At 31.9% G+C, this 19540-nt stretch overlaps 1 protein-coding gene and 1 non-coding gene across 2 annotated transcripts; one reads left to right on the top strand and one right to left on the bottom strand.

Moving 5' to 3' along the window:
• Positions 1-4399: 4399 nt before the first annotated feature.
• On the bottom strand, positions 4400-4470 carry TRNAG-GCC (transfer RNA glycine (anticodon GCC)). Its single transcript has one exon. It is a non-coding gene; the product is annotated as a tRNA-Gly (tRNA).
• A 254-nt stretch (positions 4471-4724) lies between these two features.
• Positions 4725-17676, top strand: LOC148309791 (uncharacterized). The gene is made up of 10 exons (XM_088259494.1): positions 4725-4936; positions 5024-5248; positions 6336-6543; positions 7445-7721; positions 8866-9039; positions 9807-10010; positions 10682-10852; positions 12196-12376; positions 14649-14817; positions 15598-17676. Exons 1-10 carry the CDS (start codon positions 4811-4813, stop codon positions 16209-16211), a joined length of 2349 nt encoding a protein of 782 aa, XP_088115620.1. The 5' UTR covers positions 4725-4810; the 3' UTR covers positions 16212-17676.
• The last annotated feature ends 1864 nt before the right edge of the window (positions 17677-19540 follow it).

Raw genomic sequence — 19540 nt, 5'->3', positions numbered from 1 at the left:
AAAATTGTAATTTGTCCAGATTATAAGTACTAATGCACAGTCAACAAAGTAGAACACCGTTGCTTCATTATTCTCAGCTGTATTGATTTATAGAGACAAGACTTTTGGAATTTTATGTGTATGCAATAATATTTTTTTCTGTCAATGTGAATATAAATTATCTGTCTAATTTTCAACCGTTTCTGTCACCATAAATAATCGTAATTATTAATCAATTATTGGTGGTAGCAGTTGGTCAAATACTAACAACACTTTCAACATGTGTTTTTTTTTGTATCTGCTTTCGAGGAACAATGCTCACCTAGCCAATCTCAAAACTACGGGGCGGCCCAGATCTTTCTTTACTATTTGAATATTTATTAAAACTTTTTCCAAATATTAATATATATTTCCACGGTCTTTCCACTTTATTTAGATGCAAATAAAATAATATTTAAATGCAATTATTTTGACACAAACCCTTAATTAAACAAATCAACTTCACTTTTTTTTACCCTGAAGAAGACTCCTGCAAGGGTGGCTGAAACCTCAATAGGATGATCCTTTACAAAAAAATATCTGTACACTAAGACCTCACTTTGCGTCGTAGATACGTTCCAAAATATCGCGACGCGAATTGAAACAACGCAAAGTGAATTGCTATTTTCCATTGGAAATCATATGAACAACAAAGATAGCGAAAATGAGTCTTATTCAGTAACGACGCAACTTCGAAAAAACGCAAAGTGAAACGATGCAAAGCGAGGTCTAAGCGTATATCTATTTTTGTCATTTATTTTTATTGAACATTTTAGTATAATCCACAGAGATTAATACTCAAATAATCAAGAAGAAAAAATAAGTGTTATTCTTATTTCATTATTCTAACACAGAGACAATGTATGATCCGCACCGTTCTAAATACTTACCGAAAAAAGGTGCAATTCATGTTTGTTGTATGACCCTTGGATTCTCAGTGCCAAGATCAAGATTCCATTATACATTTTAAAGCATGGAGAATCCGGGTGTCTTCTATTAGTCTTAAATTGCAACTTTTCAAAGTCATTATTTGATTCGGAGTGTTGAAGATCTGGGCCATCCTATACATACTCTAAATGTATGTATGTCACATAACATCCTGAGGCGTGAAGTAGACCATCTGTAATGGATAATTATACCGTCCAAGGATTCGAATGAAGCATCTAACTGGTTGCTCATTTTCTATGGTAAAGATAGTGTATTTTCAATGTCGCTTGACTGTATCGTGGTAATGAAAGAGTAATATTATTTTGAATTGGATTTAATTTTCTCCATTTAATAGATGGTGTTTTCTATAAATATTGAAGCCATAATTCTGTTGTTTATCGATGTTATCACTTGCATTCATTATTTTAACACCAATTCTGTTACCATTATGCATATAAATATTATTTGTTTCCCAAAGTAATATTTCCGGCAATGTATACATAAAATATACAATCTATTTATTTAATATTCAGCGATTATCAAATCCATAAAAAATAATTGGTTTTTGTACTACTGTTATTTTATTCAGGCTAATGTAATAAATATTATGTAATGTATACAGTTATAAAAAAATAGACTATCACTCCCAATAAGAACTTTTTCTTAATAGAATATTTGCGAGTAAACTGATTTTAAGATTTCAAATATGGTAGACTCTTGGCTTACCGGGATCGATGGTCAAAAAAACCTAGTTTTATCTAAAAAGGTCACAATTTCATCAATATTTTGATACAACAAAAACAGTTTTAACATACACACTAAGGGATCTGAGAGGTACGCAAATCTCCCATATCTTTGTTTAAATTATGGTAGTTGGTCTCAATAGACCGGCTCATACAACTCTAATACAGGACGCAGTTGATAGTTCTTTCAACAAAACAAAACTACAGTGTTCTATTTTTATTTTATTTTAGCAGACACAAATACACTGCTTTTTTAGTCATTCCTTAAAATTATTGTATTGTAAACACATGATAATTGATTTGTACATAAAAAAATGTGTCTGAATTTTTTAACATCCCGGCTAACCCACATCCCAGTTAAAACGATTTTAGCAAATCTATAGGAGTCTACTATATTTAGATATAAATAACAGTTTATAAAATAAGTACCAAAAATTACATTTAAAATTACGATTGTGGTGTGTTATGCGCGCAGTACCATCACGCAGGAAAACTGTGTGATTGGGAATTGGTGTGGACAATTTAAAAAGTACCGTGTCCTTTATTGTAGGCTTAAGGAATTTTCACAAGTCTTGCCTATACGCTTTCACACTATTAGATACTTGATAAGAGATCACTTGCACAACCATTGATCATTGTGTTCAAGTGAAGGTATCCAGTATCTCCGATGTGTTTATTTTATTTAGTGGATTCAGTACAAAAAATTCATCAAGGGAGTTAGTTTCCCAAAATATTACATCTTTTTTATTGAATATTCTGATAAATTGTGTGAATTGTGGTCCTCATAGATGTAGTTTTATCGAAATCTTTTGCAGAGACTGCCTTTCTATGTACATATTGAATTGAAAAAAAAACAATGGTTTATTTTATACTGAAGTCTTGATATGATTACATTTTTATTTATAACATGTGTCACACAAGTTAATCAGTATTCCTAATTGCCATGAACTGTTCACAAAAAAAGTTTTTTTTTTCATTTATTTTCACTATTATTATTAGTTCATATAATAGGAATCCATTTTTTTGTGTTTTCCAATATATAAAAATGAAATCTGTGCCATGTGTTTATGCACAATGTAATTTTATTGGATTTGTAAATAAATGTGAACATTACCAAAAATTGCATTTATGTAAATGTTTTATTTTTTTTAGCGTACTTATTTGTTATTCCTTTTAAGATATTAAATTTATATGAAGATAAGAAATTTCTATTTTATTTTATTATTCCCAGCTATAGCTTTACCAATTAGTGTGATGATAAGAGTTTAATTGAGTTGAAAATTCTGATGAATATTTTCCACATTTTATTCTTCAAATATATCTGGCTTATACCGAATAAAAATGTAAGTATAATCATTGCAGGGTGTGAATTTTTTCAAACCAAAATTCTTTTAGAGTGAATGTGTTTATTAATTATCTGAATATACCTGTACCTAATAGCAAAAACTGTTTAATTTTTAAAGAGGCAGAATATCCATCGGAACTACCAAATGATTGGTAATTTGGAATGGTTTGTTTTCAGCTAAAAACTATTACCAACCACTAACCATCCACAATATATGTACTATATTACTTACGTTTTTTGTGTACACAATTCTATATCATTTATATAAATAAAAAACATTTACTAATTAATTGGATCGTTCAATAAGTGTTATCACACTACGCAGTACCTCCATTAAAAAATTATCTACATTTAGTTTTCATATTAGGTTTGTACTGTGGACAAACCTTGGCATATTCATATTATCAGTGTACAGATAAAAAAATATATATACTAACAGTTGAAACAGAATTAACACAGCCCTAATATAATCACTGCGATAGATAGTAAAACGTTCGAGAGTAGGGCTTTTGACATAGTACAGATAATTATTTTACTATTCAAAATATTTTCTATTTAATTTCTCACTCCTTTTAACAACGTCATATATCAAAAATCGTCAATTTTCAGTTGTGCATGTTTTCGGAATGCCCAGAAAATGTACTATATCCCAGCAAAAGCGGCATATTTTAAACATAATATTTACCCGCTACAGGGCAGAAAGTGTTTTTTTGCATTTTGAAGAAAAGGTATTGTTTAATTATTTTTTTTAAACACACTAAATATTTTTCAAATGGAGAAAAAACAGTCAGGTTTTGCCTAGAAAGATCTGTTGCTCAGTAAAAAGTTCAATAAGTGGCTTGATATTTATTTTTAATACATTTTATTATATTTTTAAACTTTAAAAACGATCTCATGAAAAAGTTTTTTGTGATATATGATGTTGAAAGGAGTGAATGAGGGAAGAAGAAGGAGAGAATGTAGCTGAAATAAGTGAGTGCCCTTTATCAGCTCTTATCATGCTGGATTTGGCAGCTGTATATGCCCATTCCATGCTTGTCCACCTTTTGAGTTACACACATATCTAAAGAACCAATAAACTTCTGAAAGACTACCTACCATTTTTCTGTTGAGTAGAGTAGAACAATATATAAAATTGTAAGTATAATAATTTTAAAAAAAAGAATTTTTCAATAAAAATAAGCATATTTGCAGAATTTTATGTAAATGAAAAATATTTTTTTAACAGATTAATGCTCAATTGATGAATTATTTCCATTACTATCGGTTTAAAAATTGTCAGCTCCAAGGGTTGAATTAAATTATTCTGACAAAGAAAATAAATAAGCTTTGTATGGGTAATATTACCATTAAAAAAAAAAAGAATTGCATCGGCCGGGAATCGAACCCGGGCCGCCCGCGTGGCAGGCGAGCATTCTACCACTGAACCACCGATGCCATGCGGGGAGTGACTTATTCTTAATAATTAAGCAACTTTATTTTTAACAACACCTTCAACATTTATTTATGTATTTTTCATAATGCATTTTAAATTTACATTCTTGTATCTTCAGTAGTAGTTCAGTTACCTTACATATATTTTTATATAAATTTCCAACGCTTTTAAAGATGATAAATCCTACTGACAGATGGCAGTGTTCCATTTTTCATAAACACTCAATATAACCAACATAACAAGTTAAATATTTCCCGTCTTCATGTTTGTGTTGGTTTCTGTTGAATACCCAAATGAAGTTAGTTGAAAATAAACTGATAGATTCGATTAATTTAAGTGAAAATGCCTTTAATTTGGAAAAAGTGGTGTCGATTGTGTGCCAAAGAAGATGATTACAAGCTCGATTTATCAAATGGGAGCCCCGGACCGGATTTTATATTGAGAATTTCAAAATATCTCTCTATACAGGTGACATTAGCCTCGCTTGTTCTGTGACATTTGCCACAGGGTATTTACGATATTCCTTAACACCGATTTTATCTGTTTTTTTTTCAGTTAGAAAATCAAAACGAACTGCCGAACTCCATTTGCCAAGAATGCTGCGATACATTGGAAAATTTCGATGTTTATGCTTTAAAATGCGAGAAAGTGCAGTTGATGTTTCGATCTTTTGTACCAACAGACAAAAACCAAGATGATGACAGCATCAGAGCACATAAATACAATTTTTTAGAGAACACTATTGATGAAAAGAAGTTTGTACCCATTTGCATCCTGAAGGTAAGAGGTTTTTTTTGCTTTTTTTAAAACAATGCAATAACTAACAATTTAAGACTATTGAATAAAAATGATATTAAAAAAAAAAATTGACTATGAAGATATGTGCTTTACTACTTGTGAATATTTTTAAAACAATACTATATGTTATTGGAATTAGAGAATTTTATGTGAAATTGTTGTTTTATATAATCAGAAAAACACTTGGTTTTATTGATTTACATGTCTTATCTAAAGATTCAATTTATTTCTTTTTTTTTGGTGTTTTTATTATTATAATAACTTTCCATAAAAAATGTAAGCAGCAAGTGCTAATTTTTAAATTTTGGATTAAATTTATTTATTGTTATTATTAAGTATTGCTTACATTAATTTCAATTAAACACGAATGAAACCAAAAGTGTTGATGAATAACTCAATCAGTGTTTTTTTAACAAAATTATTCTTTTTTTAAATTTATTTTGTATCCTATGGTCAAGAGTATGTTATTGTTTAAAATCTTAACATATATCCATAAGCTATTAATATAATATGAATATACAGTTGGTCTTTTGTATTATATAGCTAACAAATCACAGTTACAGTATATGCTCTCTTAACCAGCGCTGCTTTAACCGTCTCACCTCTTTAACCGGACTCTTCTAGGAATGCCTCGCGCCCAAAATATACCCAGACAAGTAGCAACTTGAATTTTTTAAAGTTTGTCAAATGTTCATTTTTAATGTGCTTCTAATACAGAATAAAAGTTCTGTCTAAAAGGTTTTTTTTTCTTAATGTGTTTTTCACTACCTTCTCTTTAACCGGCTTTATCGTTATCCGTCCCCGGGTCGGTCCCGTCAAGGCCGGTTAAGAGAGCGTCCACTGGATATAGACAAATCTTAATATAAAATACATATATTTAATTATAATATTAAATAGATATACATATACATGTATGTATAAGGAAAAAATCTAAGCTATAATGTTGAATTGCAAGCTTTAATTTTGTAAAATAGATAGTAGTGCTTGTTAATAGAAGGCAAAATACATTATGGACACTATAATAGAAAATACATTATGTAATTGATTTTATCATTTATTTTTATTACAGAGCGAAGATGACAAAAGGGATGATTCTATACTCATAGAAAGAAAAATTGATTCGGTTCCGCAAATCAGGAAAAGGAAAGCTAAAGAAAAATGTGATGAAGATTCCGATGTAAAATCGGAAGTGATCAGCGATGATGGAGACTTTCCAATGGCAAATAACTCTGATAGTGAAGACGATCACATCCCATTAGCTAATGTGTCAATTTCAGGTAAACTACAACTAATAAAGTAGTGGTTAGAATATTTGCAAGCTGTGCTAGAGATCCCAGGTTCGATTCCCGTGGGATTCAAAATAACTAAAACGTGAGTTCACTCTACTTTTTATATAGTAACACCCTGGACTGGTGCTATTTTATAAATATAGTGAACTGAAGTGCAGAATTTTTTATTATTTAAAAAATTAAATACAAACACTGCGCTGAAATGATGAAGTTCCCTATTTATTTATTTATTTCATCATACACATAATTCCTAATAACAAATTACTATAAACTCTTGAACCTTTGGGTGCAAATAAAGGATAGCACAATTATTGTATTTTTTTACCAAATAGAGGTAAAGTTCGCAATTCCACCTGTGATTATGCGTTTATAAGTAAGTATATTGTCATTTAGGATGAAAGTCTCAAATTGGTTTTGAGCCCAAAAAGTACATACATCACTTTAGTATGAATCGCTTTAGCATAAAGTAGCATTATTTGCATCCAATACTATTTTTTTTTAATTATTAATCAGTCGTTGAGTGGCAGTGAAATACGTATGAACATGTTAAATAAATTTTTAAAGATTTAATTATGGTAATCTGTTCAAAATTTATGGTATGTATCGCCTCCAATCCAGTACAACCCATGTACAGTAATAATAATAAATCATCAGGGGTAAATATTGTAAAATTAGTTGTCTTTTTTGTGTGTATAATATGTTAAAATAGATGATGATAATAATAAAAAATTATGTAAAAAGAACTCCACCGACAAGACACATAATGGCTTGTTGTTAGCAAGAAATATATGTACTGTATATGTATTTTTGAGTGCATGTATTATGTATATTTAAAAAAAAGTTAGTACATTGCTGTTCTTAAAATTTTCCCATTACTTATTATTTTCAGATCCAAAACCCCCAAAAGTACGGAAAAAAAAGAGCAGTAAAAAAGGAAACAAACATTCATCAAAAACAAAACGCAAGAAAAGCAGTAAATCTAAAGAAAAGATTAGCGTACTTGAAGAAATTGATTTAGATAATTTCAATATTAAAGAAGAATTAATGTCAGACGATGATGGAAATGTCAGTAACGGCAATGATGAGGATTTCAATATAGAAGACGGAAAAAGAGATTTGAAGAAATTTAAAAAAGACAGGAAAAAAATTTCATCATCATTTATTAAGTAAGCATCGAATATTAGAATATTATTAAACACTTCAATTTATTAGTCATTTCAATTTCAATCGCATTATTTATTTCTGCATTATCTTGATCATACATCTTTTAAACGCAAGGTGGTCAGTCTTACCTTACAATACTAGAACATATATTAACATATTCTCAAGAAAAATTATCCAAATTAACAATCAAAATATTGTACATACATATTTAATCCATATCCGCTCCCTATGTTCAAACTGCCGAGTTAGATCCGCGTCCTGATGTTCAGATCAGAATAATATAATAATAATAAAACCCTTATCCGCACCCCAATGGTGCATAGGGCACTGCGTCATATAAGCGCAGTGTTATCTTGATCGTTTACATATGAAGGAAAGGTGATCAGCCCTCCGCTTCAGGTACCAGTCCAGGGTAGTATTGAATAAATATGGCAGTGAAAAAATCACTTATATTTATTTTACCCCCCTTGGGAATCGAACCCGGGACCTCTAGAACGGTAGCCGAGCGTGCTGACCATTACACTACGGAGGCGGACGAGAATACTACCGACAAATTGTCAACAATGGACGACCTGTTCGGTGGGAACCTAATCCCTTATGAAAGAGGCAAGCTTGATTAGGGAGGCATGTGGATACATGGCCTAGCTAACTTAATCACCTTTTCTTGACGTCAGTTATGACTATGGGTCGCTGCGTCTTATACTTTATTTTCATTTATTTGCTATGCATGTATAAAATGCTGTTTTCTATTTAGAAATTTCTTTAATCAATGCATACCATGTTTGTATAGAAGGTGACTTGTTGGTAGGGTGAAGAGTAGAGTGACCTCGGGAAATGACTGTATTTAATTTCGCTTTGTATGGTGCTAAAATGTCTATTATACTTATAATTGATTTATAATTTCATTAATTGATTCAGCAATTTCCCGATAACTTTAGGGTAAAATCTATCCATTTTTAATTAATGTTTTACTTGGTAAATACCACTATTTCTAAAAAATTATAAATAAATAAAAATGAGAAACGCCTCCTACCCCCTCTTCAACCTTCAACGTCCTAAGGACACAACCCTAAAATTTATAGTGGAATTTACTGATTAATTATTGTATGCATATATTTATAATTTTTTCAAATGAAATCATTTCAGGTATGAGTGTTACATATGCGGAGAAGACTCGCGGAACTGGCACGCCCTCTGTGTCCACTTCAGGGATGTGCACGACATGAGGGCCAAGGTCATGTGCTGCTGCGGGAAGTTCCTGGCTTCCCGGGTCTCCATCGGGAGGCACTGCGCCAAGCATGGAAAGTCTGACAGCTACGAGTTAGTACCAACTATCATACTGTCAATTTTAGAATCACAAGACTCGGATTCGGACTAGTACTCCGGTTGCCTTAGTCAGACATTGCCACTATTCTTTTCCCTATGTACTATTCCTTCTCCATTTCATTTCTCATCAAGCAGTAATGCCGCACCCTTAGCTTCTGTCTTCTTTCAAATCTATTTCACTTTCTTGTTTCCTAAGTCAAAATTTGAATTTATATCTCATTATCTGGATGCTTTAGGCAAGACCACTCATGGACAGTGGTGTGCGCAGACTTCTTCATTAGATTATGCAGTAAGAACAATAACGTATTCATCGATTAACTTTTTATAAATAAAACAAGCGACTACCTTCTTCAAATTAAAATCATAGATGTTTTATCACTAAGAGGTTACTGAGAAAACTTGTAGTTTTGTTTTAATTTACTTAAACAATCACAATTCCTTCGTTCTCTGGTTTTCCTTTTTTGTTTCACAAAATAAACAAATTTAATATTCCAGATCGTATGAAAAAAAAATTGTAAAAAAAAACCCATCGATGGATTCATTTTATTTTCTGCCTTAAAAAATGTCTTTAACGCACCTTGAAGCATTTAAATAATTTATTTGAATACATTTACACATTTTTACTAGATTAAGTTTTTGCACTAATATTTCTTTGTGTGACAGCATTTTATATAATAAAACAAGTACATATATAGTTTTTTTTATGGTTTCGTATCACAGCTCATGTGCATTTTCTGAATGAAACAAAAATGTTTTTTAAGCTGCTCAAAGTGCAACAAGCGCTTCCCTCGAGAATCGGAGCTGGCGTCTCACATGATCACCCACCTGCCTAAGGAGGAGTACCCCTTCGTGTGCTGCAAGTGCGCCCGGCGCTTCACCACGCAACAGCTGCTCCGCCATCACGAGAAGAAGCACATTCCCATGGAAGAGAGGCTGATACACCCTTGCGAAATTTGCAAGTCCATGTAAGTGGTTGACTAAAATTTATAAGGCAATAGGACATAAAGATCTATCAGATTTAGCAGTGTCTTATTTAGAAAATATGACAAGAAAAATAAGACAAATACATGAGCTATGTGACAAATCTTGATTGATTTAAGATATTGAATCCATTATGTCTATTGTATTGTTGTACCTATTGTATTGTTTTTAGGGATCGACCTTAGTTATTTATTGTGAATTATACAGATTTAATATCGTTTTTAAGACATATAAACTAAATATGCTATAAATCCTTGTACATAAAAGGCAAGGAGAATTTTGTAAGGCAACTAATATGTATATATTTAAAATATAAAATAAAAAGTCCATAAAGTACGTATGCGTGAACTCATGTAGTTTATAATAAAGCTTTAGACTTGGATTGTTTGATCGTTAAGATCATAACACAGTATATTAACACTTTGTTGTCGGGCAGATTTTTTATCCCGACCCAAATTATACTAATCACAAGTAACCGCAAACCCAATTCTGATCTGTACAATATTTTTTGGGATCTCTCACGCTCTACCAAACGTAAGCAAATAGAACGCTTATGTGTCTCTCGCTCTCTACCAACACTATGTAAAAGGCGCTTTTAAAAGTCACCCGCAAACAATGCGTTAATCATATAATGTATGTGCTGTATGTTTATAAGGTTTGCATCAAAAAGCAGTCTCCTGATGCACATGAAGGCGGTACACGAGAGACTGAAGCCATTTGTGTGCGACCAGTGCGGGCGTGCGTTCACCACTAAGGGCATACTGGAGGAGCACCAAGTGCGGCACTCGGATGCTCGTCCTCACGTCTGTCCTGTGTGCCATAAGAGGTAAATATGTCTTATTAAAAATGTTCCAACAAATAGCCATCTCCTCATTATGTGTACAAAATTACAACTGTTCTTTAATGTGAATGATATTCGATACCGATTTGGAGCATGTTAAAATCTTTCTGACCCTTATAGTGCATAAGGCTTCAGATCAATGCAATGTAAACTTGATTATTGCAGTAAAACATTGTTTATTCACTGCCTTGACAGGCGCCATAGCATAGTCGGGGCAGATGCTCGACTGCAAAACTGACATCGCAGGTTCAATTCCCACCGATTGCCAAATGAAATTCAGCATATTTATTTTCTATAGGTTTTGATGTTTGCAATGTATTTTTCACATCTACCTTCCCTTTCCTTTTTCTACCTGCTGACAAGCCTCTCAAATAGAGGTTTTGCGGGATATTCCGAAAGAAAGAAAAAAACAACATTATTTAGAATTTTGTGGTAATTTGAAAAATACTATAAAATTCTTGTCTTTTTAACATAGTTTTCATCACGAAAAACTTTTGATATTCGAAAAACCTCAATATTTATTAATTGGAAACAGTATTTCATCCCATATTTAAAATAAAATTAACGCTTTATTTTTTCAAATTGACCAATACATATTTATAAAAAAAATATGTAATGTACATTTTTAAATGAGCATAACCTACAAAATTTAATACATATGGAGACAGGGATAATACATGTTTAGTTGTTTATATATTTGGCGTTTGATTTGTAGAAATCCATTTTAATTTATGTAATAAATGTTAAATCAAACACTGATTTTTTTGAGTCTAATGTGTATTTTATTGTTAAAAAAATGATTATATATTCTTTTACTGTTTTTTTAACAATACAATACAACCTCTTAGACTCATCAAAATCAGTGTTTGATTGTGTCTGGTTGTAGTTTCGTGGTTAGTGTCGCGGACTCTTAAATCTGAATTTCTTGGTCCGAACCCACTCTACCACAATTTGATACCTATTTCTAATAATGAGCCGCTTAGGCTCATAGAAATAGTATGAAATTGAAATATTTGTTTAAATAATAAAAATACAAATATATCTCTTTTTTAAAAAAAAAAACTTTTAATCACTTGAATCCTGATCCACTCTGTTATTAGCATAAAGACCATTACTTTTTCTATCTGCATATTCCTCTTCTGTCATCTATTTTCTCCATCCATACTTCCTGGAGATGTTGATACAGATATGTCTCAAGATGTGTCCCAGGTACTCAATATTCCTTCACACAAATATTTCTCTTTTTTTTAACATTTAATACATTAATGGTTAGTTGTATTCCATCAAAGGCTTTTTTTAAAGTGGTTAATTATTTTGTCACATTTAAGTTTCAAGACAAAGCAGCGGTTGGCCATCCACTCGGACACCCACAACGACACGGTGTACCAGTGCCCGCACTGCCCCATCCAGCTCAACTCCCGCCGGACTCTGCGCATGCACCTGTTTGTGCACGACGAGGTCTGCCGCTACCAGTGCAACTTCTGCGATAAGGCCTTCAAGAGGGCTAAGGTACATCTCACTTATCTTTTACCTTAATATTGACGCGGTTTTATCTTGACGTTACTTACATGAAGGCAAGGTGATCGCTCCTATGCTTCAGGGACCAGTCCATGGTAGGGTAATATTGAATAAATATTAGGGGGTAAAACTGCTAATATTTATTTTCATCCCCCCCCTGGTAATCAAACCTGGGACCTCCAGTATGGTAGCTAAACACGCTAACCATTACACCACGGAGGCAGTAGACCTTAATACATATTAATATCTATACATATAACGTGGTAATATTTTCCTTTTGAAAATTAAGTGTAAATAATATGTAAAGTGGGTGTATAATAATAAAATAAACAATGTGTTGCTTTGTAATTAAAGTTTATTCTTAATTTATCTTTATAATAATTTTTATATCTATCTATCTATCTATCTATCTGATTCTGACAATTAATAATATTATCGGAAGTCTTTTGTTTAATTCTGAGCTGGAACTGTTTTGTGTAGGTACTATTTGTAAGTACTTAATAAAATGTATAGGTAGGTACCTAGTTATTTTATTACATCTCCCCCCTTGGGGATGAAAATTCATAGTAAAATTTAGTGATATGATAATTTTTTTTTTCCTTTCTTTCTTTTTTCCTTCTTTTTTTCTTTCTTTTTTTTCTTTCTTGTTTTTTTTCTTTCTTTCTTTTTTTTTCTTTTTTCCGTTCTTTTTTTCTTTCTTTTTTTTTGTATTTTTTTTCTTCTTCTTGACCCTTTTAAAGTAGACACAGTTTTTTTTCAATCCATTTGTTTTTTTCTTTTGAATTCCTTCATTTTTATTCCGATCTCTTAAAGTATCTTCTAATTTAACCAAATTTATAACTTTTAATTGTTCATCTGCATTTTCATTCGATTTTAATACTGGATTCCTGCTTAGACAATCTACTTCTAAATTCTTCTTTCCTGGAGTATATTTTATTTTATCTTTCGTAGAAGTTTTTTCTACTTTATTTTTATTTTCATTTTTCAAGCACTGTTTCTTTGTTATTTGTGTGTCTTCATTTTTATTCTGATCTTTTAAAATATCTTCTAATTTAACCAAATTTACAACTTTTAATTGTTCATTTGCATTTTCCTTCGATTCTAATACTGGATTCCTGCTCATACAATCTGCTTCGAAATTCTTCTTTTCTGGAGTATATTTTATTTTATATTTTGTAGACATTTTTTCCACATTATTTTTATTTTCATTCTTCAAGCACTGTTTCTGTGTAATTTGTAAATCTTCATTTTTATTATTAATCTTATCATCCTCCTTTGTTTTAAACCAGCACTTTGCTTCAGGGTGATATCGAGTTCCCTTATTTAAATTTTCACAAATCTTACATGGACTTTTATCTTTAATTTTATCACTAGTTCTAAGATTTCCACGTCTTCTTTGATTATCTTCTAATCGTTTTCTTTGATCATCTTCTAATTTTTCTCTCTCACTCCGAACATATTGTAGTAATTGTTTTAATACATCTAATGTTTCATAATCCATTTCCATATTAACTTTTATTGTCGTTTTATAACGTGGTAATATTTTCCTTTTGAAAATTAAGTGTAAATAATATGTAAAGTGGGTGTATAATAATAAAATAAACAATGTGTTGCTTTGTAATTAAAGTTTATTCTTAATTTATCTTTATAATAATTTTTATATCTATCTATCTATCTATCTATCTGATTCTGACAATTAATAATATTATCGGAAGTCTTTTGTTTAATTCTGAGCTGGAACTGTTTTGTGTAGGTACTATTTGTAAGTACTTAATAAAATGTATAGGTAGGTACCTAGTTATTTTATTACATACATATAATGAAAATACATACTGATGAAATAACGATGTGTGATAGATATTCAAATGAAAATGAAATGCAAGGCTGAGCTAAGCATAGAGATAATCAGATCAATCAATAAAATTAAGAAAGGTGTGTTGAGATGGTTCGGACATGTGGAACGAATGAGTGAAAAATAAAACATTTAAATAAAGTTATGAGGGGAATGGAGTTGGAATCTGCGGAAAACTTGGCATGATCAAGTACTTTAATTTCAAGTGCAATTAATTGAAAGTGGACTTCAAGTCAGGAGTCAGAATAATCGGCATGTATGCACGTGGAGAAGTATGAATGCGGAAGAGCCAAAGATTGTTTGCAAAGTTAGAGTGTTGTGGTGTTGCCTTCTTGGTCTGTCACATACTGTTTTATCAGCGGAAAACTTTTTAAATAAAAAAAATTAAATGTGTTGGCGACGATTTTTCAGGATCTGAAAAACCATAGCAATTTGCACACGGGTCGGCGGCCCTACTCCTGCCCGTGGTGCTCCAGGACCTTCGCTAACGGCTCCAACTGTCGGGCCCACAAGCGCCGGATGCACCCCAACGAGCTGCGGATATCTGACGCCAGCGCTGCCATGGTCAACAAAGTGCCCGGTAACCTAATCCTTAACTACCTGTATAACCTTAGATCGGCCACAACTGCCATGGGTGAAGTAATCTTATCAGCTTCCAACCACTGCATTATATTTGGTGAGTGTGGCTCGGTGTTGCGGGACCGATGGCGTGGAACACTCTTCCACTAAAAGTTAGATGGTGGAAGAATTTTTTAAAGATATTTTTTCTAAAGATCGTCTCACTCTCACCGTGATTGAAATCTTTAGAAAAAAACTAAAATCTCATTCGTTTACTAAATCATTTCCACTATATGCTTTTTTCTAATTACATAAATCACAATGAAGCGCCATGAGGTGGTATTTTACAAATAGCGCTAGAAAAGCGTAGATTATCGAAAATTATTATTTTTAACTATTTTAACTAACTAAATAACCACCACGCCGCTTTCTAAAGAAAATAGAATGCCACACCACCCTGTCTTTGCAAACCATCTTTGCCAATATTCTACATTCATGCATCTCCAATTCAAATCCCACAAAGGCGTGTAATCCCACATAGGTAGAAAAACAGTGTCTACCCTAGATTACTCGCGTTCCATATAGAAACACGACCAGCGCCTGCTATGCCTTATCCTTACCCAATCCTACTGCCTACCCTGATTAAAAACTCTGTGCACGCCACTTAAATCCCATTAAAAAAATATTATTCATGTAATAATTGACAAATAATTCTCGTTTAACAAACATTGATAAACTATTGATCCTTTTCCTGTATTTTGAATCATGTTCTTAAGTTAGTTTTGTCATATTTCTTTTTCAGTACCTCTAAGCGCAGAAACAGAAGAAATGAAAATTCCATCCGATTCCGCGCCTCCTAAAGTAATCTATACAACCGTCAAACGTAAACTCGCCCCAGCACCCGCGCCTACAACTAAATCCCTCGCATTCCGCGCAGACACTCCGGACAAAAACCAAGAAAACCACATCAAAGAGGAATCCGAAAAGAGGGACTCGACTGTACCACTGCCGATTGAAATACCCAACCAAACCAAACTGGAAAAGTCGTCTCCCGTCCACAACTACGAATCCAGCATGTCTCCGTTGAATCTCAATACGTCTGCGGGATCGCATAAGTATGCCGGAATCAAGCCTCCCAATTCCGGACTCACAATCACCCCCCTTCCTTCTGCGGATGAGCCTATGTCGGATTTCCAAAATGTCGCTCAACATTACAACTCCCTTCTGCAAACCCGCGGGTTAGATTCAAATTTTACGGAGGAGCAGATGTTTGCGAAGGGTGCCCAACAATTGTACAACAACTTTGGTGCGAATGCCATTTCTAATTTGTACAATACATCATCTACCACTTCATCTGCATCACAATTCTCATCCAATCCGTATTCCTTGCAATTCACGAGAGACGGCAACAACTAATATTTAAATTATTATTTGCAAATGAACCCAATTTTCTCTAGTTAGTTTTCGTTTGTACATAAATATTACATCAAAATGACAATATTTGTATCACATTTAATCGCCTCGGCACCACATAACCAGCGCCTCACTTAGAATCCTTCCAATTTCTTTATTTGTCCCATATAACGCACACTTATCAGCACCTTATCATTGATGTCTCACTTTGCGACAAGCCAGTGAACAGCGTTCAGTCACTGTCAACTCAAAGTTACTGTGCTCACAATGCCAATGCTGTAATTATTACGAACAGATGGTTTATTTTAGAGATGTGCGTAATGGATAACTTACTTTTTTGGTTACCCGATTGGGATATGTAACCAAATTCAATTACCGATTGACGTGTAAGCTTTATCAAACCCAAAAGCTTAAACTTCGTTTAAATAACTCAAATCGCCCATCACATCATTTATGTCTCTTAGGCCCTATGCGCCCGATTTTTACTTGGTTTCCAATCCTCTCGATTTTCATGGCTACGATAACCATTTAGTTTTTCTGAGTAGGTAAATAATCAACGATTTAAATTTGTCTAGCTCAAATTTGTAAAAAACAAAAACTTGTTGATACGAGGTGAGAATAACCCGTCATAGATACAATACCGAAACGATTTATGTGCCTTTAAAATAACCTATAAGATTTTTGTAAATAAAATTAACAATGTTAATTTTTTACAACTGTTCTTAGTGGTTTATCCCACTACACCAAAAACTATAATATTCAATATTTAAACGTATTCTGTAAGTTTGAATAATAATAATATCATGGGGCCTTTTAGATGACTTATTTGTTATTTTCTGCATAATTAATATTAGTAAATTAAACATGAACTGTGTCTCACGTTTTTCTGTAGAAAAGGTAGTATTTTATCTTTATGTTATTATTTAAGCCTGTGTATAAATTTATATTTTATTGGATTTTTACACATTTTTTTAACTTAATCCATATAATGATAATCTGAGGCCGGGTCGTAGTTCCGTGGCTAGCGTCGTGGACTCTAGATCTGAGTTTTTAATTTTCAGTCCACTTTACCACAACTTAATTCCTATTTTTAATAACAGGCTGCTTAGGCCTGCGACAATATATTTAATTGAAAATATAAAATTGAAATATTTTTGTATACAATGCGTACGCAAGTATTTTGTTTTTAAACAAACGATCTTTTTAATTTCTTTTGAATTTGAATTTAGATCTACATGAACAGTTGCCATGTAATTTAGAATTTTTTAGTCAAATTTATTCTTTTTTAAATGTAGGTTATAAAATAATCTAATATTTTATTGATGAATTAACAATATGACAAGAGCGATGTTTTAAACTTTATCGTTTAATGGAATTAAATAACGAAGCATATACATAATATCCAACTGGCATAACTCATCTCGTCATAAAAGTCATAACTATTATTCAGATTCAAAAATGAAAAAAATTCCCTGCTAATATTTTTGCTGTCTCCTTGGTGTAATGGTTAGCGTGTTTAGCTACCGTGCTGGAGGTCCCGGATTCGATTCCCAGGGAGGGGTTGAAAATAAATATGAGTGATTTTACACTATAATATTTATTTCATATTACCCTGGACTGGTCCCTGAAGCGCGGGAGTGATCACTTTGCCTTCGTGTAAGTATCGATCAAGATAACACTGCGTCAATACGATGCAGTGCCCTATGCACCATTGGGTGCGGATAAGGGATAGAAGAAGAAGAATATTTTTGGCTTACACGCTCCTCGAATGCAAAACGCGGTGTTTAGAACAACAATAACAAATAAAAATCTTGATAATCAAAAATATATTAGGATTTCCCGTACAAGGACTGAGAGTTATGTTAAAATGTGGTCTAATGTTTATATGTTGTTGCCGCGATTTGTCATTTTACAGCTAAAACAACTAGATCATTTTTAAATTCAATGAATCTCACAACACTAGAGAAATAAGATTTTTTTTATACAATCTTAATGTATTTCCTACATCAAAATTATTTATTTAAAATTATTATGATTTTTTTTCTGAACCATGAATTGTTTTTCATTTTTAATTATCCAAAATAAATTTATGGATTTATCAAATGTATATGAAAATAATATAATAATTTGCTCAAACTTGCGATGAAAACTTTGGTAAAAATATCTAAAGAATTTAAGAAACATTGGAACGTTTGTTAGGTACATTTTTGAGGTATGAGTTATGGGTAACTGTTACTTTTTCAGTTAAGTGATTGAGATAGTATTCTTTGCTTTTTCTCAGTAAATAATTGTTTCCCGCATAAATTTTTCATGTCAAATTGTCAAATATATCCGGAGCTAGAAATATGTATAATAAATACACAACCAAATGTGTACACTGATTGGCGTGATAACCTTTATGTGACAATTTTTTTTACATTACATAACAAAAGTCATTATTTAATTAAGTTTTTAAATTTGATTGCCCTTGTCTAGTATATTTCTGACTATTTCTATTAGTAGGGGTTCCTGAAACTGAAGGATTAAAATAGTAGCTTGCATTTTCCAAGTCATAAGACAAGGTGTATTTCCCGGATCCAGGTAGATAAGTCAAAGCCCGCAAATGGTCATTCACTTATGGCCAATCACAGGCCGCGCGGTGTGAACCCTCAGTTAAGGTAGCAGGTTATTTTTACAATAACAATTTCCATTACGATTTTGTATTGGAAAAACATTAAAATTCTGGGCAAAATATTGTTTCAAATAGGATTTATCAAACTTTTTCAAATTATTGAAAGTTTTATATGAAAACACAATAGCATTGGAGGGACCAGAATTTCAAATGATTGTTTATCGCCTCTTTTATATGCATAATTATTTTGCAACCAATGTTTTGGGTTATTTTTTACACATTTATTTTTAGGTTATATCTCTGTATAATTTTGAAATATACATAATAAATTAATTGTATTTTTTGCCACCATTATACATATTATAAAATACGTAATTAAGTAAATTCATCGATCTTTATAATTTGTGCTATTTTATCAATTATTTAAATTATAATAAATTTTTTGTAAGCATAATACTATCACTCTCAATATAGTATGTATAGTGTTACCATAAATTATGATAAATATTATGTGTGCAAAGACTCAATTTTACTTTTTATTTCAGCTAAATTGGATTGTTTTAGTGGGAAATACTTAGAATATAAAGAGTTAGTCTCATCGGTAAGTGTAACCATGATAATGCTTTAAGTATTCCTAATTACCGTTAATAGTGAGACATTTGTCAATTGACAAGTCAGTTACCTCCTAAAATATTTTTTTAGATCTTATAATGCAATTATA

Source organism: Brachycentrus maculatus, unplaced genomic scaffold (genome assembly GCF_059751285.1).
Source record: "Brachycentrus maculatus isolate JH-2025_06_01 unplaced genomic scaffold, ASM5975128v1 h1tg000117l, whole genome shotgun sequence".
In the NCBI taxonomy this organism is placed as follows: Eukaryota; Metazoa; Arthropoda; class Insecta; order Trichoptera; family Brachycentridae; genus Brachycentrus; species Brachycentrus maculatus.
This window is presented reverse-complemented; position numbering and strand designations above follow the sequence as displayed.